The sequence below is a fragment of the Podarcis pityusensis genome (assembly GCF_964106645.2).
Source record: "Podarcis pityusensis genome assembly, chromosome: 2".
NCBI classification, from domain to species: Eukaryota; Metazoa; Chordata; class Lepidosauria; order Squamata; family Lacertidae; genus Podarcis; species Podarcis pityusensis.
Window position 1 is genome coordinate 8,664,788 of NC_138029.1, and position 23,071 is coordinate 8,687,858.

The 23,071-nt window shown below is 42.9% G+C and overlaps 1 protein-coding gene and 1 long non-coding RNA gene across 3 annotated transcripts in view; one reads left to right on the forward strand and one right to left on the reverse strand.

Moving 5' to 3' along the window:
* The window catches only part of LOC308471260, a 52,645-nt gene that overhangs the window by 24,713 nt on the left and 4,861 nt on the right, over positions 1-23,071 (reverse strand). The gene's annotated exons all lie outside the window — the stretch shown is intronic.
* LOC308471086 (aquaporin-5-like) lies at positions 14,789-21,841 on the forward strand. Its single transcript, XM_080995037.1, has 4 exons — positions 14,789-15,216; positions 18,010-18,174; positions 20,793-20,876; positions 21,455-21,841. Exons 1-4 carry the CDS (start codon positions 14,830-14,832, stop codon positions 21,629-21,631), a joined length of 813 nt encoding a protein of 270 aa, XP_080851163.1. The 5' UTR covers positions 14,789-14,829; the 3' UTR covers positions 21,632-21,841.

Here is a 23,071-nt window from a genome sequence, read left to right on the forward strand (position 1 = left end):
AAGACTCAAGCGGTGGTTCCCACAGCGCAGCAACCCGGCAAAGGGGATGCAGCAAGGAAAACCACCGTCAACTCTCCACTGGGAAGCGCTGAGCAACAGCGAGTCCCCAGGCAATGCGGCCGATTTGGTTGGCACAAAGCATGCAAGCTCCATCCCCCAGTCGTTCTTAGACTCATTATTGGGTGAGCAACGCAGCCAAGCAACACAGTTGGAGCCTCCCTCCTCCCTGGCCAGCCGGCAGGGAGGGAGAGGAGCTGCTTCCTTTGAAACCCGGGAAATTTAAGGGACATCATCAATAAGGGACAGCAGCAGGACATGGTGCTGGGATAAGGGACTGTCCCGCCAAATAAGGGACGCTTGACAGCTATGCACTCGTATCTATCTTCCATCCAGGCAAGGAAGAGGCATTATTAGAAATCAAGTACCCCAGAGTCGTCCGCGACTGGACCTAACGGTCAGGGGTACCTTTACCTTTTTACTCCTGGTGAGGACTGTGACTCAGTAGGATGTGTGGCCTGGGGAAAATCTCAAGGGGCAAACAGAGGCCAGGAAGGTTACATTTGGCCCCTAGGTCTGAGGTTCCTGACCTCCCACCCACCCACCCTGCCTACACACACACATGAAGGGTTTCTGGTATATGCTGTCACAAGATAATGTACGGCACTGTTCTGTAAGGAGAGACACTTTTTCTGCAGCTGCTCAGAAGCACAGCATAATTCACCTGCCGTGAATCATGAAAGAAAGAAGCATGGCCAATAAACCAAATGTGCAACGAGTTGCACTGCAATGCTGATGGACAATGAGAGCAGGGTGGTATACTTTGCAGAGTCCTCTGTTCTTATATAAAATTCACAACCGTAGGATGTAGGGGTGTTCATTCGGTTAGATGGCTTTAAAAGGAGATTTGGCAAATTAATGGAGGATAACATTATCAGTGGCTACCAGTCACAAAGACTTTATACCTTGGGGAACAGCTAAGGGCAGTTCTGGTACTTATGCCATGCCTGCAGTCTTTCTATACCTTGGGAGATAAAGTGCTAGATGTGACTGGGAACTGATCCTCTTCTGATATCCCTATATAAAGGACCTCCTATCTGGTTTAAAGGTGAACCATCAACTATTAGCTGCACACAGGCCAACTGGTCACAGTGTTCTCCACTAAGGTGAGATGTTTTGCCTTTCTATTTAAATTAAAAAATCTTCCCCTAAATTTACGTCAGTACATATCAATTGTTTGAAGTCCGTAAGTTCCTCTGTGGGACATACCAAGAGAGGCGGTCCCGTAGGTACGAGGGTCCTAGGCCGTATAGGGCTTTAAAGGTTAAAACCAGCACCTTAAACCTGATCCTGTACTCCACCGGGAGCCACCGGGTGAATGTGATCTCGCAGCGAGGACCCCGTAAGGAGTCTCGCCGCAGCATTCTGCACCCGCTGGAGTTTCTGGGTCAGTCTCAAGGGCAGCCCCACGTAGAGTGAGTTACAATAATCCAGTCTGGAGGTGACCATCATGTGGATCACAGTGGCTAGGTCAGGGCGAGAGAGGTAAGAAGCCAACTGCTTAGCTTGGCGGAGATGAAAAAATGCTGCCTTTGTTATAGCTGCAATCTGCACCTCCATGGAAAGGAAGGTGTCGAAGATTACATCCAAACTCTTAACGGACGGTGCTGGCACTAATTGCACCCCCGCAAGAGATGGGAGTTGCCCCCCCAATCCCATATCGTCCTTTCCCAGCCAAAGGACCTCTGTCTTCGAAGGATTTAACTTCAACCGGCTCCCACGTAACCATCCAGCCACAGCTTCCAAACATCTGGTCAGTGTGTCTGGGGCCGAGTCAGGATGGCCATCCATCAACAGATAGAGTTGGGTGTCATCAGCATACTGATGGCAGCCCAGCCCGAAACTCCGGACAAACTGGGCGAAGGGGCGCATAAAGATTTTGAAAAGCATCGGGGAGAGTATCGCACCCCAAGGCACTCCATACACCAAGGAGTGGTGCGATGACAATTCCCCCCCAAGTGCCACCCTCTGTCCCCGACCAGAGAGAAACGAGCGCAGCCATTGAAGGACTGTGCCCTGGATCCCCACATCGGCAAGGCAGTGGTCCAGGAGTTCATGATCGACCATGTCGAAGGCTGCTGACAGGTCTAGAAGAACCAGCAGCCCCGACCCGCCTCGATCCAGCTGCCTGCGGAGATCATCTGTTAGGGCGACCAGAGCCGTCTCGGTCCCATGACCAGCGCGGAAGCTGGACTGGAATGGATCCAGAGCCGATGTTTCATCCAGAAACCCACCAACCCACCAATATCCAAGTTTCCACAGTAGTCAAAACACCATTTTTTTTTGGTAACCCTTGATCTATTCCATCCAGTCTTTTCCTTTTCAAATTTGGAGCTGGGTTTTGCTGCTCTTTCAAGGCTTCTGGAGGGCAATTGGGTCTTGGCAACTGGCTTCCAGGTGTTGGTGCTGGCCGATTGCTAAAATACTTCTGTTTTAGTGCCTGAGTAGCTGTGACCCTGGTAGAAGGATTAAATGTAAATAAGCCTTGCAGCAGTTCTAGCAAATCATCACCAGCAGCACTGATGATGTGATGAAGTGGCATTTCAGGGAAACTATCCCTGAGCTTCAGCCCTGATTGCTTCATACTACCAAATCTCTGTTGTTGTGATGGCACTTGGGTGTCAGGCTTCAGAGAATCCGATCCCTCCCACGGGGTCAGCCAAGAAGCAGATAAACAAGAAGAGTTCTTACCAAGTGGTTTATTCAATATTCACAGAGAGAGACAAAGGAATGTGGTCTCTCTTAGAAAATTGTCTTGCTCTGAGTAAGGTCCCACCCCCTCCGTCTCTCCTATTCTACACCATCCCTGTGCTGGCTGATCTGTGCTTTCTGCCTCTGAGCTTTCTGTTCTACTACTCTCAATGCATGCCTGGTCCTGGGAGAGGGGGCGTCAGGAATGCTTTCTAAAGACACTGAGTGTGTCAACTGTCTCTCCCCTGCTGCTCTCCCAATATTCCCCAGCTTCTCCCCTCTGCAGCCTCTGAACTATGACCTTCTGCAAACCACTGTTCTAAATCTATACTGTCCTCCTCTTCTCGGGAAGGTTCAGGAAGAGGGGGGCAGTCCCCACCATTCCTCCTTAGTCCAGTCCCTGACAGCGGGTAGAATAAGGGCCTTGCAAATATTGCAGACCCTCTGCCATGCCATATCCCCATCAGAAGGGGCCAGCCCATCAAACTGTCAGGGCTGGAAAGCAGGTGTGTGCTTTAATGCAGCAGTATTCCCAACTGCAGTACTTTCCTTTTCCCCACAGGGAAGATGGGCTTGCTTGGGGACAATAATAGAGAAGGAGGCTAAGCTTCATTCATGACTTGGTGAGCCCTAGTTATTGAGAATATTGCCGCTCTCAGCATAACCCTGCCTTTTCATCTGCATAGCCCCATCCTGGGTTCTGTTTATTGAGGATATTTCAGACTGTCCCTATTTTGCGGTAGAGTTCAATCACATGCCTGCAAATTCTATCTGTGCGGTTACAATTGGTTGGTGCAGCAATGGCTACTTACCTTCCACATGAGGGGAGGCAGCAGTTGCATTCTAGCATGGCTGTGGCAGCGAGGTGTCCATCCAGCGGGGTCCACAGCCAGGGAAGAACATCACTTCCTTCTCCACTGGCCATTGGGGCTCACCTGTGGTTGTAGCCAATTGTGGGGGTGCCCTTTTCACCAGCAGGCAATGAGCTCTAGCTGCTTGACATGTGCAAGAGCATTAAGGGTTGCTTGCAGCTGTGATTGGTTTGGCATTGAGTCGGTGGGGAGAGACTGACTCGAGCAGCAGATAAGGCATTGGGTTGGATCCTTAGTCTCATTGGGCAGTTGGTTGGGAGCCCCTCCCCGCCCCCTGTCCAAGGAATCAGGCTATCCCGTTAAAGGGTTCCCAAGTATAAGTGCTTCTCTCCAGATGCCCAGATGAGGGCTGATGAGCCATAACACCACAAATTGGCTGATCTTGGGTGTGGTCACCCTAATTTGATATGCGTCACAGGGCGATCCTTCACCTTAGTTAACCCTGTGAAATAATCAAATAGCTGAAAGGTTGGTTGATTCAGGATACATGCCCAATGCTTGCACCAAAACCTGGTGACATCTGAAATCAATAAAGTTGTGGCCTGTTTACATCCCAAGTTGTTGTGTTTATTGCAATTTCACCTTGTCTCAGCCCATCGTTCATGACTTCAGCGTGCCTGGGGCCTGCAAACCCACCTTCCCCAACAGATTGGACTTTTTGTGATAAGACAAGTGAAGGGAAAATGGACTGGGAAGTATTGGGTAACATCTGCCTTGAAACAACATAATCTAACCTCCCAGCTAACAAATCTGGCTGAATGCTCAGAAAACAGGTTATGTGAACGTGCACCTAGTCACATGGCAGTGGGACAGAATGTTGGGAAACTGCCTTTTTAAATAAAAGAGAGAGAGAGAGATGAAAACCAAGCTTTGTGCAAGCTGCAGTCAGCAAACCACCATTACTGTCATCAGACCATTGTTGAAGGTTACTACCTCTGCAACAGATGTACTGTCTTAGCAGTTAGCATTTTATAATCCTCTACTCTAAGCAACATGGTTTAAGCAATTTGAACAAGAACTTACATACCAACAAAGTCACATTTTTTTCTATGTATTAATCAAGCATGAGGGCCACTTGTCAATTGCAACTGTTTCTAGTCCCCTTCCCAAAGTCCTGGTGGTCCAGGAAGTCAGTGTCTGATCCATAGAGCTCCTGACTGGAGCCTTGCAGTAAAAATCCTCTTTTTATTACCTAGACAGGGATCAGTTTCTACAAAGAGCGATGCCCAGGCTCAAGCTTGTCGGAGAGCCTTCTCATTTGCCTTAGACTCTGTGATCCTGTGTGAGGACAGATCAGTGACAGAAAGAAACTCTGCACATGCTCAGAGACTCTTTTATTTATTATTACCTCCCAATCTCCCAAATTGAGCCTATTGGTACAAAAAACAAATTCTGGGGCTGAAACTAAGTGAACCAAGTCACAATTTAAGGCTTATTAGTAGATGTTACAAATATAGGAAAGTTCTTCCTCTAGAAGAGCTCTAACACCAATAAAAACATATTTTGGAAGCTATATAGGACTGCTTTTTGTCTAAGAACTGGCATTTTCAATTTGGAGTAGGATTGCTGTCACTGAACCACTAAGAGTCCAAATGAAATGTCAAAAACACACTGATTAAAAGCTTTGATACCATCCACTCCATAGTAGTTCTTTATGCATCTTGCCTAATTGAAGGTGGCTCATGTCAGAAATAATCACATTTAACCTTGTGGCAAGGACCTTTGACATAATCTTGATCTCCGTGACCAATTAAGAAGGTGGCCTCTAATGAGTGCTTCGCTGTTTTGCCACGTGTTGAGAATGTTAGGAGGGGGAAAGAGGCTATTCTCTGGGGGTTGGAAATAAGGAAAGCACGTGCCAATATATTTTTGGCAAACAAAGGTAATTATATACCCACACATACCATTTGTTTTGAAGTGGAGAGGGGGTGTTTGTCAAACCAAGACTGCAATCCTATAGACACTTATTTGGGGGCAAGAGAGAGCATGGATAAAATTGGTTTGCATGCCAGTTATACATATACACACAGAGAGAGAGAAGGAAACAAGATAAGTTAAAAGCAGGAGCAATGGGTGATGAAAGAAAAAGTATTCCCTCCCTCATTCTACACTGTTGTGAAACCAGAGAGAAAATGGATATGACAAATATTTTCTACAAAGCTCAGAGACAACTAGGGGAAAGGGCATCGTTCGACTCTGTCTTCTTGGTTTACTGGCCAGTACCAACCAAGGGACGCGGGTGACGCTGTGGGTTAAACCACAGAGCCTAGGACTTGCCAATCAGAAGGTCGGCGGTTCAAATCCCCACGACGGGGGGTGAGCTCCCGTTGCTTGGTCCCTGCTCCTGCCAACCTAGCAGTTCAAAAGCATGTCAAAGTGCAAGTAGATAAATAGGTAAACAGTGTTTCCTTGCGCTGCTCTGGTTCGCCAGAAGCGGCTTAGTCATGCTGGCCACGTGACCCGGAAGCTGTACGCCGGCTCCCTCAGCCTGTAAAGCGAGATGAGCGCCGCAACCCCAGAGTCGGCCACAACTGGACCTAGTGGTCAGGAGTCCCTTTACCTTTACCAACCAAGCTATGGGGAGGGAGGTAAGCCAAACCACTGGGTTTTACTGCCACATTAGGTAATCTAGAATAGCTACTTTGAGCTGCATTCTGGACCCTCACCTCCAGCCTCCATGCACTTAGCTAAGGTTGTACACCCACACAACTGTTTGTCTGTAGGGCCTATACTTGTGATCAGGAACCCTGATTGTTCCAGGGTTCCCAATCATGCATAAAGGCCCATTTCTGCATATGCAGAGCCTATAGCTCACTGGCCAAGTGTCTGCTTTGCATGCAGACAGGCCGAGGTTCAATCCCCAGCAGTAGGGCTGAGAGAGACTTCTGCCTGAATCCCTGGAGAACTGCTGCCTATCAGTGTAGACAAGACTCAGCTTTGATGGGCCAATGGTCTGACTCACTATAAGGCAGCTTCCTATGTTCTCATGATCCCATTCTAACAGCACACTGACTGTTAATTCCTCGAATCCACTTATTCTGCAGCACTGCTTATCATTGGAGGAGACTTCAATGCACGCATGGGTGTTAACAGCGTTAACTTATACACCCATTATAATCAGTTTCCGGAATCCGATACCTATTTAGATGGAGGCACCTCCCAGCTATCTAAAGATCATAGATGTAACTACTCAGGGCTTTGTTTAGCCCAGGCTGTAAGGCGGAGTGACCTGCTAATATTAAACGGTAATACAGAGGGAGATTGGCCCCGGGGAATATACCCATTTTACAAAATTCAGAGGCAGTGTCATAGATTATATCGCAATCTCACGATTTGCACATTAGTTTGTTATAGAGTTTGAAGTGGGCCACAATATTGAAAGCGATCACCTTCCTTTAACAATGGTACTCTCAGGTCTGCAACTTAACAACTCTTCCTTAAAAACTCAGTTTATCTCCAGGTCAAATTTAGGCATAACCACAGCCAATAGAATTAAATGGATGCCATTACTTAATTTAGCATTGACTCACTTTCTTCATACAGATGATTTAAAGGCTATCCACACTGCTATTATTTCAGCTACTTCCGCTGCTGAGGCCATGAAATCATTTAAGACATTGACTGATAGTTAAGGCTTAAACAAGGCAGGGGAGGGAGATGAACCACTGCTTTTCCCAGCTGAACTTTAAATAATAATTATTAAAAAAACAACCCACTAAAGTGTGGCTCTTCCTCTCCCCCTCCCCAAGAGAAGGGAAAAATCTGAATAATCCAAAGCTTGGTTTATTAATTTACGACCATTATCTTGCAACTGATAAAAGTTGTGTGTACATCCAGAATGCAAGACATATATTCTCGTTTGCTGGTAAGAGCAAAACCTATGAACTGTCTTGTTGTGACTTTTCCCACCATGCCTTGCACTAACCTAAGCACCTTACATTATCCTGTTTGTGATATAAGACATGGCAGTCGGTGCACCCAAACCACATGATTTCCTTCAAGAGCTTGAATTCAGGTCAGAGTTGCAGGGTGCTGTGGCTCCAACTCAAGTGTCATATTGGGGAAAATAAAAATTAAAAAACCCAGAAATTATAATATGATCTCAGCATTCAGAAATTTGCAGTCTTAATGTACAGTGATGAGAAACTGTTATTTTATGAACTTTTCATTAAAAGGTTGATTGAAAAAAAAAAAAAAAGACATTGACTGATAGGCTGCAAGGCCACTTAAGAATTGAAATTACAAACAGTGGCTCAAAAAGGTTAATGGAATCTATCAGCTGGTTTGACAAAGAGTGCAAACAGGCTAAAAGAGACCTGAAGAGAGTTTACCGCAAATATAAGAACACTAAATCTCCCCTCTTACTTACTGCATATGTCTCCCTCAGACAGAAGTATAAACTTCTGATAAAATGGAAAAGACAGAAAGCAGAAAGAAATGCTTGGCCCAAAGCACCAAAATTCTGACACACTTTTTCCACACAAAAGGTGGTAAACAGATACCATCAGTCCTGGGAGTGTTCCATGAAATGGAACACTCAGGATGAAACGGTGAAATCCGCTATGATTAAATGGGCACAAGATGTTGGACATAACATAATGATGGCTGACTGGGAACAGTTATGGACCACAGGTATGAAATTCACGGCATGTAATGTCCTAAGAGAAAATTTAATGAAAATGATTTATAGGTGGTACATGACACCAGTCAAGCTTGCAAAAATCTATCATTTGCCCGACAATAAATGTTGGAAATGTAATGAGACTGAAGGTACATTCTTTCACCTTTGGTGGACGTGCCCAAGGATTAAGGCTTTCTGGGAGATGATCTATAATGAAATGAAAAAGGTATTTAAATATACCTTCTTGAAGAAACCAGAGGCCTTTCTCCTGGGCATAGTCGGCCAATTGGTGCTAAAGAAGGATAAAACTCTTTTCACGTATGCAACAACAGCAGCAAGAATACTTATCGCGAAATATTGGAAGACACAAGATTTACCCACCAGGGAGGAATGGCAGATGAAGTTGATGGACTACATGGAATTGGCGGAAATGACTGGCAGAATCCGAGACCAGGGAGAAGAGTCGGTGGAAGAAGACTGGAAAAAGTTTAAAGACTATTTACAGAAATACTGTAAAATTAATAAATGTTAGAAAAACGTTGGAATGAAGTTATATGGCTTTAGTAGAAATGCTATAAGGAACTAAGTATAAATCAATTAATAGAGCTTAAAGGGAAAAATATGGTTAGAATGTGTTAAGACAATTATAGGATAGAAAACAGAGAAAGATGGAAAGGAATTGCTGAAACAATTAACAGAAGTGGAATACAAAAAGGGAGGCGTGAGGAGGTCGAGGAAATAAGGGAAAGAAAGATAAGATTTTGAAACTGGATTGTGTTTTAAATGGTTTTTGTTTTGTTTTGTTTTGCTTTGTTTGTTTTTTCATTTTGTATTGTATTGTATTGTATGTTTTTTTTTCTTTATGGTTTTGTGTAGTATTGTGTTGAATTTGTTGGAAAACTAATAAATATTATTTATTTTATTTTTTAAAAAAAAGGAAGTGTTCCAAGCTAAATCCCTAGCACAGTTATTATATGGGGCTCAGATTTGGACAGGCACTCACCTTGGATCGACGGAAGCTGTCCAACCAAAGTTCTTAAGGCAAATTTTCTCTGTGCACCCCGTGTCACAAACGCATCGTTGCGCCTAGAGGCTAATCTTCCCTCGGTAGAATTACGGATCTGGCGTAGGACACTTAACTATTGGCTTCGCCTAAACTCAAATCTCCCCGGTCTAATATCTGTAGTGCTGCAAGACTGTCACAAGAGCGCCTGGACTAAAATTGTCTATCAGAAACTTCACTCTTGTGGTTTATCATCACAACAGCTACTCAACTTTGGGTTTTAGTAAAGCAAACAGTCTAATTCCAACAGATTCCACACAAAAAACGTTTATGTCCCTGTGGAGTTGGCAGTACTGAATCGGTGGCGCATGCCCTTCTGGCTTGCATTCTTTATAAAGACTTGAAGAATGAGATTATCACCCCTCTTTTATTGTCCATTCCGGGTGACCCAACCATTGTTACAGTGTCCTTTCTCTTGGCAGATCAAGATGAGCAGGTGACAGCAAAGGTTGCAAGGTTTTTAGCTGGGGCAATCAGAATAAGACCTCCTATTTGACTATTGATTCAAAACCCTAAAATGTATTTTATATAATTGACTTTTTATTTCTATTCTTTGTATATCGTATAGTTGTTTTATTATTGCTATGACCGATTGCTGACGCAAATAAAGATTCATTCATTCATTCATTCACTGACTGTGAAGGTTGGAGTTGGAAACCCATGAAAGGCAGGTGAAGAAGACAGTCAAATCAAAGAACAGCATCTGTAACCAAAGAAAATGCCGTAAGTTGTGCTAACTGGCCTGAGTAGTTTTCAATAAGCACTTAAACTCCATCATTGTTGGCACCTAACTTCAATGGGGAGGTGGTCCTGCCCATGAGAGAAGGCCCTCTCCATGGTCACCACAAGATGGACATCTGCAAGATGAGGTATAATCAGGAGGACCTCACTTGCAAAGTTATCCACAAAGGTCCAAAAGCCCCTCCCCCCAAATCTGTGTCTTCAGCAGGCATAACTAGTACTTTGCACCCATTTATTTGTTTTGCAGCAGTAATCACTGAGGGTACCATTGTTTATGTTCCTAGCAATATACATAGATGCTGACGATTAATCAGTTTGCTTTGAGCCCTTTGGACAGGATAATCTAGACATTAAAAGAATTTATAAACAAAACAAAAATTAAATTAAATTATTACTTTACCTGAGAATGATGCAATGGCTGCTACAGACCTAATTTAAAGTGAAAATCCTTCTTCTCCACCAAAAGACAGTAGCACTTGCTATCATGCACCTCTTCATTGTATTTCCTCATAAGCCACTTTGACATTCAAGCCCAAGAGGAGCTTTGGCATAGAGGGTGGTTTTTGTCCGAGTTATTATTGTTATGTGAGCACACTAGCAGTTTCACAAATACCACGGCACTGCCAACTACCATGACACATCAAGATATAAGCTCCTATGCAGCAACAATAAAGGAAGTGCTAGCTTAGATGACTTTGAAAGGGGATTAGATAAATTTTCAGAGGCTGGATCTTTCAGCAGCGATGAGCCAAGATGGTTATACACGCCATACATCTTTAATGGTAGCACATGTCTGAATACCAGTTCCCAGGAAGCAACAGTAGGAGTAGGCTATTGCCCTCACACCTTGCTTCTGAGCTTCCTAGAATAATCTGGTTGGCAGGACTAGGTCTAATGCAAGACCAGGACTAGGTCAACATTAGTCTGACTCAGCAAGGCTCTTCTTTTGATTTTATATGTATTTCATTTTAATCAGTTGATCACGAGAAACACGGAGCTGAAAATGGCATCAGTGGTTCGTAGCCCTAGTAATATGTAAGTATGCAGTGATGTAATGAGAAGAAGCAGACACAATGTGCCAAAACTGACCAAGTAAATTTGACCTCTCACCCCCAATGTGATATGTTGTAGGTGGTATTGAACTAAATAGTTGATCTAGTGCAAGAATTAGCACTAGCACAATGGGATTCCCTGTCCCCCCTATGTAAGTGCCCCATGCCAGCCCCCTAAATCCAGGGTTGGAGGAACCTTTAGAACAGATTCAAGGGGCAAGGGTTAGAAAACATTGCACTGATGGGATGTTCACTTGGTGCTATCTTGAATTCCAAACACTATAGCTTTCTATATTATTTTTGCAGTCGTCTGTCATTGTGCTGTTTTCATTGGTTGGTTCTAAAGGCGGGGGCAGAAAAAGGAGGAGACTAAGGTCTGTAGGCAATGACTTGGGTGTTAAGGGAAGGTTGTGTATATAGTTTTAGTCATTTTGGTGATGAGGAGAGAAAAAAGGGGAACTGGGGAAAGGGCAAGAGGAATTAGGTGTGGGTAAAGATGGCATTTGGAAGAATGAGAGAGAATGAGGAAGGAAGAGAATAAGGTAGGAGTGCGTTGGAGAGAGACAGTTTTAGGGTTCTGGTGACAAGGGGAAGAAAGCTGGAGAAGAGGAGGAATTGGAAAGAGGTCATATGGATGTGGACATTTGCAGCGCTGTGGAAGAACACGATGGGGAACTGGGAGAAATAAAGAGTAATTAGTAGCCAGGGAGTGGCTTCCAAGTAGTTTTTTTCCTCCTAACTTAGGCAGAAATACTGTTGTGAGCATCTGCCTCATTCTAGGCCATCACTTTGCTCTCCACCTCCATCATTTCTCCTTCCTGAGCTTGTCATGGGGCCTTACGTCACCCTCTGCATCAGCGTGTTGTGTAGGGGGGAAAACTGATGAATGTGCATCCTGAGTGCTTTTAAATTGCTCATGTACATTGCATTACATCTATCATGCAGATGTCCTGGAAACAACCTACGTGCAGTGTTTTTGTGTTCCTATTAAAATAACATTGGGACAAGACATCATCTAATTCAGAATCCTTCAGTTTGGATCTCCATATGTTGTTGGACTACTAATCCCTTTTTTTTTTTTAAGATATTTATTAGAAGTTTAAGAATTACAAAAGAAAAAGAAAAAGAGAGAAAACAACAAATAATTTAACAAGACAAACATTACATTACAATACATAAAAAGAATAACATAAAAAAAAATACAACAATACAGTAAAAAAGAACAACATTAAAAAACATACATCCAGTATTCCATATCTTTACCTTTCATTTACTTGTTTCATCGACCTCCTCACACCTCCCTTTTTGTATTCTAATTCAATTAATTGTTTCCGCAAATTCTTTCCATCTTTCTCAATTTTTGTTCTATAATTTATCTTAACGGTCTAACCTTACATTTTTCTTTTTGGTCCATTATCAATCAACTTTTACTTAATTCTTTATTACATTTCTGCTAAAACCGTATAACTTCATTCCAGCATCCTTCTAGCATTCATTAATTTTGCAATGTTTTTGTACTCAGCAAATCCTTTCCATCTTTCACTATATTCTGTCATTAAATTACCTTAATTTATTTTAACCTTATCTTCCCATAAAAAGCCTTAAAACTTAAACTTAAAACTTAATACTTATTTATACATAACTCCTTATATCATTTCTGCTAAAGCCAAATAGTTTCATTCCAACATTTTTCCTAACACTCATTAATTTTACACTAATTCTCAAAATGAATTTTTAAAAACTTTCTTCCAATCTTCATCCATCGTCTCTTCTTCCTGGTCTCGGGTTATGTCAGTCCTTTCTATCCATTCCATACTAATCCCATCATCCATGACCTTTGGCTAGGATGGCTGGGGATGATGAATGTTTAACAATATCTGGGGACCTACGGTTGGAGAACTAAGTGTTCATTTCAGTGGGGCTTGTGGAGGACAACTTTCCACTGGATGGTACCTAAAGTGAATATTTTCTTCATATATTTCTTTCTCAAAGAGTTCCATTCCAAAAAAGGGAACCATGGGGGAACCATGTAAGGACTCCATTTGTTTTTGTTGCTGAAAGCCACATTCATTTTATGTTTCATTTATTATAACCTTGCATCTATCTTGTCTCATTCATTAAAATGCCATGCCTTGGTACTAATAATAATATAATGATTTTTTTACATTTTTGCTACCATTTAAGGTGGTGTTCAGACGAAAGCTCAGAGTCACCTAGTGACCACCATTTTATTTTTTTACAGAATGTGCCATTTTGTGTGGGGAAAAGATGGCCATTATGGACAACTATCATTTCCCCAAAAGAACATGATTGATACAATCTGGGAAAATGATGACCACTCAGAGTTGAATGTGTGGAAACTCATTCTCCTCAAAAAAAATTGTTACATTTCTTAAAAAATCACTTTTAGTTGTCTTCAAGAATCCTGAGATGTTTTGGGTGAGAAAATACTCTAAATTCATCCTGAATTTTACAATAGGCGAAATCTAGTAACAACCTTGGGATGTAAGGAGCCTCCCCATGAAATCTGCTACTCTTAACATGAACTTTTTAGCTTCCCTCAAAATTTATCAAATATTTCCCTGGAGAACGAATAACCTGCTTTGCTGCGAATGTTGCTTTAAGCGAGATTTCAGTGCCAACATTTTTACGCCCTGATGGAAAAAAGAAATTGTGGGGGGTGGGGGGAGCTGTGAGAAAAGAAAGAAAATGTTTGCAGTTCACTTCCAGAGTTTCTGCTGTCTAACTGAATTGGCCTGTTGACAACATCATTTAGCAAGTTCTGATGGTATCATAATATATGTGTATTTATGACATCTGGAGGTGTCACTCAGGGAATAAGAGGGAATGGCACAGAAGCTTCAGGAAAAGAGAGAAACAAAGGTTGTGAATAGGCAAACAAACACCAAAAAGGGTACAGAGAATGTGTTTTGAAGGAATCATTTAGAGTCCCTCAAAATTCCCAGCCCCCTCTCTCTAACATCAGAGTGGAGTACAAACCACAAATGAAAAAAACATTAAAAGCAAAGAATACACACCAAATAGCTCGTATATATAATAGGGGGGTGGGAGGGTGGGCAGTTACCAAGTTACTCCTACTTAAAGTAGACCCACTGAGATTGATGAAACCAAATTTGTCATGCCCATTAATATCATTGGGTCTTCACTGAGTAATTGTGAGCTGGTCCAGCCATATATATACATGCAATGCACACAGGATTTTAAACATGGGATATTTAGTGTGCATCATTTGGGGGGAAAAAACAAAACTGTTTTGAGCCTCACACTGGTATCCATGTCGATGATGGGTGGGTTATAAATATGCCTAATAAACTAATAAGCATGTCTGTGCATGTTCTCAAAATAAAATGTGTGAAATACCACCTCCCACACAATGGGAAATAAAGGAAGAAAATTAAATGTCCAAAGGCATTCCACAAAAACCTATTGCTTTGAGGAGAATGAGAGGAAATCACACTCATTCACCCCAAAGTGTCGGGGCCTTCGGTTTAATGTTGAAAAAGGCTCTGGTAATTTTATGCTCAAAATGCTTCCAATTCCAAAGGAGAATTCAGGATGACTGACTGGTTTTTTGGCTCCACCCACACACCATTAAATGAGTCCCTTATAAATGTGTGCACGGCCCTACACTTTACACCAATCCCTGCCTCCAAGCAGGATAACTTTCCACCTCATCATCTCCACTGCTCCTACCTCCTCTCTGATCTCACAATGGCGGCGGCTGCTCCACCACGAAGGCAACAGGAACTGTTCACACTCAGGTTTACCCAGGCTCTTGCCTGTGAATTTGTCGCCACTGTGATCTTCATTTTCATCGTCCTGGGCTCAGCCTTCAAGTGGCCCTTACAGCTGCCCAGTGTCCTCCAGATCTCCATGGCCTTTGGCCTAACCATCGGCACCTTGGTTCAAGCGTTCGGTCATGTCAGCGGCTCGCACGTCAACCCAGCAGTGACCATCGCCTACTTTGTAGGGAACCAGATCTCTATTGTCCGCTCGGTGCTCTATGTGGTGTTACAGCTGTTGGGAGCCGTCACTGGTGCAGGAATCATCTACTCCGTGACACCCAAAGACGTCCGCCATACATTAGCCCTCAATGATGTAAGTCCTTCCATTGCCAAAGAAATGATTGATCAACAGAATCTTGCACAAGTAGAATATTTTTTATTTATTTAGAATGTTACCAATTATGATATTAGAGACAGAGATAAAGGGATGGCAAAGTATGATTAATAAATTTTGTATTGGGGATAAGAAACCTGGAATTAATAAAATAAGATGGTATAAACCCCTGAAAACAGGTGGCCTGGGTCTCCCCAACATCAAGTTATATTATATAGCAAATCAGTTGAGATATATCATAGACGGGATAACAGAACAAGGAGAGTTAGAATGGTTCTAGAATGGTACACAGGAAATGAGGGAGACGTTTGTGAATATATATTTTTATCAAACCAAATAGGCAATGGTAGCAGAATATTGAAAATCTCTTATTAAGAAAAATCATTGAGAAATGGGCGAAATATAAAGGAAAATTGATACCAGAAAACTCCCCACTAACACTGGTGGTGAGGCTAGAAGACTTCCCAGTAAACTGCAAAAAAGGAAATTGAAAAAGTAAGTGAAAGAGAAGAAAATACTTAAAATAAAGGAATGGGTGGAGAAAATGAGAAGCAAAGAAAAAATAAGAGAAGCTCTAACAGGAAGTAAAATAACTTGGTTTAACTGAAGCAATGGACAAAGAGGTGGTTAAGGGAAAACAAGAAATGCAAAGAATATATAAAATTTGGGGGGGGTGATTATAAAAAAGGGAGATAAAGAAGAAAATATAATTATTAAAGGGGAAGCTATTGAAATTTATAAAATATTAGTAAAAATGAAGGATCAACAAGATCAATTAAAAGAGGTGTGGGAAAAGGAGACAACAGGGCAGATAAATAGTCAAAGCTGGGGGGAAATATGGGAGAACGTACTTTGAAAATGTTGTCTATAAGATAAAAGAAAATTACTATAGGTTAGTATGGAGATAGGATTTAACACCAATATGATTAAATCAAATAAACAAGGAATATTCAGTGTTATGTTGGAGGGGATGTCAGGAAACTGGGACTTATGTTCACATGTGGTGGGGGTGTAAATATGTACAATTTTTTTGGCAAAGGGTGTTTAAGGAGATAACAGAAATCACTGGATTAAAGCTGACTGAAAGTCCAGAGGGAGCATTGTTATCGATTTACGATGGGGTGAAAGGTTCACAGGCTATGAAGGACTTGCTCACAAATTTATTGACAGCTGCATGAGTTATTATAGCTAGGAAGTGGAAGGGGCAAAGTGAATATAAAATGGAAGAATGATATAAAGAGGTGCGGTATATAGCTATTAATGGTAAATTAACATGTGCTACTAAGGTAAGACAGGGAATGTGCAGGGGTTATGATTTTGAGGAAATCTGGAAGGTATTTGTAGAATTTGTACTTTTAAAACGGAAAGGGGTCAAACCATCACAAGAGATGTTGAAATTTTGGGAGGTTGGATAGTTACAATGGAATGGTTTGGGGGGGGGTGCACATTTTTATTTTTTATGTTTACTTTGTAAAAAAGAAGAAGAATCTTGCACAATTGACTCCCAGCCTTCCGAATTAGACAGATGAAGGAATGTGAACAAAACCAACAATTCTATATGGGTTGATTCTAGCTAATGTGCATTCCTGGATTACAATATAGAACACTGGCTGCATCAACATTGCACAACAGATTGACACAAGATCTTGTCAAGGGCTTTCATGATGTAGACATTCATCTGCTTGCATGAGAGTCTAAGGGTTCATCCACACTTCCGCTTGTCTCGTGCCTAGAAAGCACTTGTCCAAGCAGTTTCCCCCTTGCCCCACTCCTTTCTCAGGAAAACCCATTTTTTAGCTCTAAATCACAGCAAATGTCAATCCGGAGAAAACTCAAGTTCTGGTTTGTTCCAATTGAGTGCTAAACAGTGATTTTCCCCAAGGGAAAGCGGTGGAACAAGAGGAAGCTTGGATAAGCCATAAGAATAGGCTGCTAACTGACAATAGGGTTTTTCTTTAGGTTGGTCACTTTGGGATCCAGTTTTCCCAAATGATTTTTTATTTTTATTTTTGGTCCCATGTGGAGAAAAGTTGATATGTGTGTGTGGTGTTGCAATGGAAAAGGAGGAACATCTGGGTGGAAAGCAGACCAGCAGCAGTACTATCTGCATTCATCTGTGATCCTGTATCCTTGGGAGAGTCACCTGGGCAAAACAGGTTTCTAATCTAGCTTTCCAGCTCCCACAGTAAAACTGAGAAAACTGGCAAAAGAAGGCATTGTACAGGGGAAAGTTATTCATTGGAGAAAGGAAGATTTAGCAGTTAAGGCAGAATTGCTCAGAAGACCCGTCTGACTGTTGTTGTTGTTGTTGGCAGGAGAGACAGATAACACTTACACAGCTATCATATTTACTATTGGTTTACTCAGAAGTAAATCCATCTGTGTGTTCAATGGGATCTACTCCCAGCTCAGGATAGGACTGCATCCTAAATGTGCAGTCATATATGTGCTTACTCACAAGTAAGTCCCACTGAATTTAATTGGGCTTACTCCTGGTAAGTGTGCTTAGGATTGCAGCAATAGACACCCATTAGAGCAGCCTTCCCCAACTTGGTACCCTCCAGATATTGGACTACAGCTCCCATCATCCCTTTCCATTAGCAATGCTGCCTGGGGCTGATGGGAGTTGGAGTTGAACAACATCTGTAGGGCACCAGGTTGGGGAATATTGTATTAGAGGGAGGTTTGTGAGGACCCAGCCTAGAGCTACAGAGATGCTCCATATTAGAACTTTTTCTTTTCTCTTCACATTCATCTCTTCCATTTTGCCAGCTCACCTATGGCACAAACCCTGGTGAGGCACTGGTGGTGGAAATCATCCTAACCTTCTCGGTTGTCATGTGCATCTTCTCTGCCACTGATAAACGCAGGACGGAGAACAGGGGCAATTCAGCATTGTCTATTGGACTGGCAGTCACCATGGCTCACCTCATCGGGGTAAGCGCCTGAGTTATTATCTTTCCCTAGTTTTGGAAACAGATGAGTTGACGTGTTTCTAGAAGGCAGGGTAAGAAAAGTGACTTCGGCTAGAGTTAAAAATATTTAGAAATGGTTATGTGCTCGTAGCGGAAGCCAGTGGCACTGTGGGTTAAACCACAGAGCCTAGGACTTGCCGATCAGAAGGTCGGTGATTCGAATCCCCGTGATGGGGTGAGCTCCCGTTGCTCGGTCCCTGCTCCTGCCAACCTAGCAGTTTGAAAGCACGTCAAAGTGCAAGTAGATACCGCTGCGGCGGGATGGTAAACGGCATTTCCGTGTGCTGCTCTGGTTTGCCAGAAGCGGCTTAGTCATGCTGGCCACATGACCTGGAAACTGTACGCTGGCTCCCTCGGCCAGTAAAGCGAGATGAGTGCCACAACCCCAGATTCGGTCACGACTGGACCTAATGGTCAGGGGTCCCTTTACCTTTACCTTTATGTGCTGGTGTGCATGCACTATTTTTTTTAAAAAAGAAATTAAAGATTTGGAGTGGGGGCCCTGAGGGAATTCCAGTGTTTACTTGACCAGGAGATGCCAAAATGGAGAGAGGGGGTCCTCCCTCCAGTGAATAAAAATCTGCAAAAATACAAAAAAAAAACCACCAACAACAGTAAAACCAGTATAGTTACTCAGGGATGGGAGGCAGGGGCAGAGGAAGGGAGCAGTTAGGGTGGGTCATCCCAGGTGTCACCACTGAGGGGGGGTGACAAAATGGTGGGCGGCACTCACCTCAGGGCCTGCAGCGCACCCGAGCCACACATCTCTCCTGGGAGTGACGCGGTGGCTTGGGTGCCCGCAAGCTCCACGCTGCCCCAAACAGTCTGCCCACCACCTTCCCCTCAGCTGTAGGGTGGCTGAGTGGGAGGAGTCAGGCAGACTCAGTTTGCCCCTGCTGGCGCCGCCGCACACATGCCACCCCAGGCACCGGATCGGCTTGTTCCGCCGCTGAATGCACTGCTTGTCTGCTTAATCAACACCTGAGGTGGAAGAGCAACAGTGAGCATGCTCTCTCCTCTGGGCACCATCCATCTTGCTCTACACAAGTGGCAGGGATAATGTATGAATCACAGCCTTCCTGTGTCATGTAGAAAAATCAGGGCTCTACATTGGGTGAGTAACTTACACAAGCAGAAGTGGCTCCCCACTGGAGAGGTTAATCCATGGGTAGGCAAACTAAGGCCCAGGGGCCGGATCCAGCCCAATCGCCTTCTCAATCCGGCCCGTGGATGTTCCAGGAATCAGTGTGTTTTTACATGAGTAAAATGTTTCCTTTTATTTAAAATGCATCTCTGGGTTATTTGTGGAGCATAGGAATTCGTCTGTTTGTTTTTTTCAAAATATAGTCTGGCCCCCCACAAGGTCTGAGGGACAGTGGACCGGCCCACTGCTGAAAAAGTTTGCTGACCCATAATCCTATCAGTTCATGGAGAAGAGAACAAGGAAGAGATGGGAGAGAATTTCAATTCAGTTCACATGGAAAAGCTAGCCTACCCAATCTGCACTTCCCAAAACAATAAGCAAACTGACACACAACCATCCTTTGAAATTCAAACTTCTCCAAATCTTGAAATGCAAATTTTACATGTTATTCTTCCCATTTTGATTGTGAAATTTGAACGTCAGAGTATTTTAGATTTCTTAGCATCTCTTGGTTTTTTATTTTGGCACACGTCAAAAATGAAACTTCATGAGCTACCAGATACAGCAAAATATTAAGTGCTGTTCCATATCAACTACAAAATACAGTCAAATGTTATATGCTAGGAGTCAAATATGACCTTGCATGTCAGTTGTCAATTCCAAAATTCAGTTTCATGTTAATAGATTTTAAAAAATGCTTTTGTACTGCTTTGTACCACCCTAATGTTTTGTGAGAAGGTGGTATTAAAATAATAAAATAAAATACTGTCAAACATCAAAGTTAAAAATAAACTACTGAAAATTCAGATGAAGTGAATATTCAGCATCAAGAATGAAAGAGTAGAATTGGGAGAAAAACAGGTTGCTTTCAGTTCTACAGAGAATAACAAAGAATGTTATCCATATAGTAAACATTGTTTTCTCTTTTGTTTGATTTCAATGGTGTATCTCTGCATTCATTTGAAAGCTTTCTGAATCATCTGCACATAGAGACCCCCTTGGTATTTTGGTTCCGATTCTTAGTTATACTTTAGATTTTGTAATGTTTCTTTTCTGTCTTGATAAATTTTTGATTCGTTATGTATGTTACGTAACTTAAGATAATAAGAGAAAAAAAATTTTTTAAATCATGCAAAAAGGTTAATTGAGGAGAGTTCATAGATGGCATTGTATGGGAGCACCTGGAGCCTGGATACCCAGATAAAGTCAGCTTGATGGGAGGGGAGAGCTCAGTTGGTAGAGCATGAGACTCTTAATCTGAAGGTTGTGGGTTCAAGCCCCATGAAAGATTCCCAAATTTCAGGGGGTTGGACTAGATGATCCTTGTGGTCCCTTCCAACTCTACAATTCAGTGATGACCGCTAGAGGGGAAAGAATATATGAAGAAATTGAGAAGAACGGCAAATCTAAACCCATGTCTTTTCTGCCTTTTACAGATTTATTATACTGGCTGCTCACTAAATCCAGCTAGATCCTTTGGACCTGCTGTCATAATGGGAAAATTCAGTGGGGCTCACTGGGTAAGTTTTGTATGATGCACTATCGACTAGACTGCATAATTGATCCTAGAATTGTGGGTCGGCAAGCAGGGCGGCCACATAACGTATCACCCGAAAAGAGGAAATTCAACACCAAAACCCCAAAGAGAACACAGGTTTCTTTTAAATTGTTATTTAAACAGAGATACAGTACATCTAACGGTTGTGGGGAAGACTGTGACTAGGTAACCTGGACAGAAGAGCACTCACTGCCATTTGATAAAGAATCTTTGGTGCAGATTGGACTTCCTAGCCCTATCAATCCAGTGACACAATGGTTAGAGGGTTGTACTGGGACCTGGGAGAGCAAATCCCCACTCAGCCATGAAGTTCACTAGATGACCTTGGGTCAACCACCAACGAACCTGCCTCAGAAGTTTGTTGTGAGGTAATAATGAGAAGGGGAGAAGCATTCAAGCCGCTTTATAACAAATAAAGACATGACAAATAAATAAATAAAAGTGCATAGAACTGAAATCATGGTTAGAGACCTGCCACAGTTTTCAGGATATGACTCTTACGGTTGCTTTCAAAGCTTAAACATCTCCTTGTTTCCACAGGTCTTCTGGTTAGGACCCATCTTTGGTGCCAGCGTGGCCTCTGTAGTTTACAACTACCTTCTGTACCCTCAGAAACTGAGCATAGGTGAGAGGCTGGCTATTGTTCAAGGGTTCGTTCTTCCAGAAGATGAAGGGAGAAGCACACCCGGAACTAACTCTGAAAGACTCCGGACCTGAGCATGTGGTGGGTTACTTATCATGCCCAAATGATTCCAGTGACAGCCACACAATTTGCTACAATGCTGTAGAACTCTGAGAAGTAACATCCAGCCATTGCAAAGGAAACAGTGTGTGAGTCATTTGAGTTTAAACAGTAACCAACTGACATGGTTCTCCACATGCCACAATCACCAACAAACCAATAATAGAGCATGAGTGTCTGGCAAACATTGTTATGCACATTGGGTGTGATGTTTGTGCATGGAAGTATGAATCTTGGCACTGCCTCTAGCCAAAATTCAGGTTTGCCCAGTGCAATGGTTTATAATTGCTATTCCAGGAGGGGCAGGATGCTTAATCTCCTTGGCCCATCAGCCAGAGTTTACTAAGACTTCCCCCGTCAAGCAAGAGGCCCTACCCACTGGGTGTCTGAGTCATGGGTGGCTATACCCCCCCATCTAGTTCTGCCAGCTGCCTTTGCCTACCACTACCATTGCTGAGCATTGTCTGAGAAAGGAGAAGCAATTGGCTGTTGCCAGAAGAGCCAAGTGTGGAAAGCTGCATAAATTCATGATAGCACACTTTCCTTTCCTTTCCTTGACTTCTACCCATTTCCACATTTCAAAAGCCACTCACCAGGTGGTAGCTTCCTGGCAGGTGGTTCACTGTTGCTTACTGAGAGGAAGGGGCAAGGCAGTGGGGAGGTTGGCACGCTGCAAACACACAGCTAGCAGTGCTGGATTGTTTCTGCTGGTGTGTTTTCACCATGCTGACCTCCACCTCACCCCTCTCACTCCCTGTAAACAACAGTTCCCCACCTGCTGGGAAGCGAGTGTAGCAGCTCTGCCCACCAGCCGATGAACTGTTTCTGCCTCAATCCAAGTTTCCCTCTGCCCATTTTATTATTATGAAAGAGAACTCATTTGTTGGAGCAAGATGCCATTTTCATTTATGGGTGGCTGGACTGCTGACAACAGATCCACATATCATTATTTATTTGGTCCCACCTTACAAACATTTGTCAGCAGGGGAGCTGTGTTTTTTCGCCCCTGTTGTGTTGACTGTAGTTCTATAACGTGAAAAGATTGTTGCGGGTGGTTTGCCAAATGCTGTCATTTCTCTAACATTTCTGTAACATTATGAGTTGTTCATTGTCAGTAAATAAGAATTCGGGGAAATAATATATAAAATGTATCAAGAGCAAGAACTTTGGCGCATTGTGAAGTAAGCATGTAGCACAATAGTTGGGAGGTTCTGAGATGGTAACCTCAATGTCCCAACTTCACTATGGCCAGAGGATGTCCATGTGCTACTTTGCTCCTCCACCCACTGAGGTGGCACAGGCACAATCTGATTCAGGAAAGACAAAACAAAGTACTTATTCATGGAGTGCATAATTAACTTAATTGAATTTGGTCATAATCATTACCCTACATGGTGGTGTTTTGGTTTTTTTAA

What these genes read in the sequence shown, in the direction of transcription:
- LOC308471086 (XM_080995037.1), top strand. Translation starts at nt 14,830, where the DNA reads ATGGCGGCGGCTGCTCCACCACGAAGGCAACAGGAACTGTTCACACTC. An exon ending in CCATGGCTCACCTCATCGGG is followed by an intron (nt 18,175 to 20,792) that starts GTAAGCGCCTGA and finishes TGCCTTTTACAG; the next exon opens with ATTTATTATACTGGCTGCTC. An exon ending in AATTCAGTGGGGCTCACTGG is followed by an intron (nt 20,877 to 21,454) that starts GTAAGTTTTGTA and finishes TTGTTTCCACAG; the next exon opens with GTCTTCTGGTTAGGACCCAT.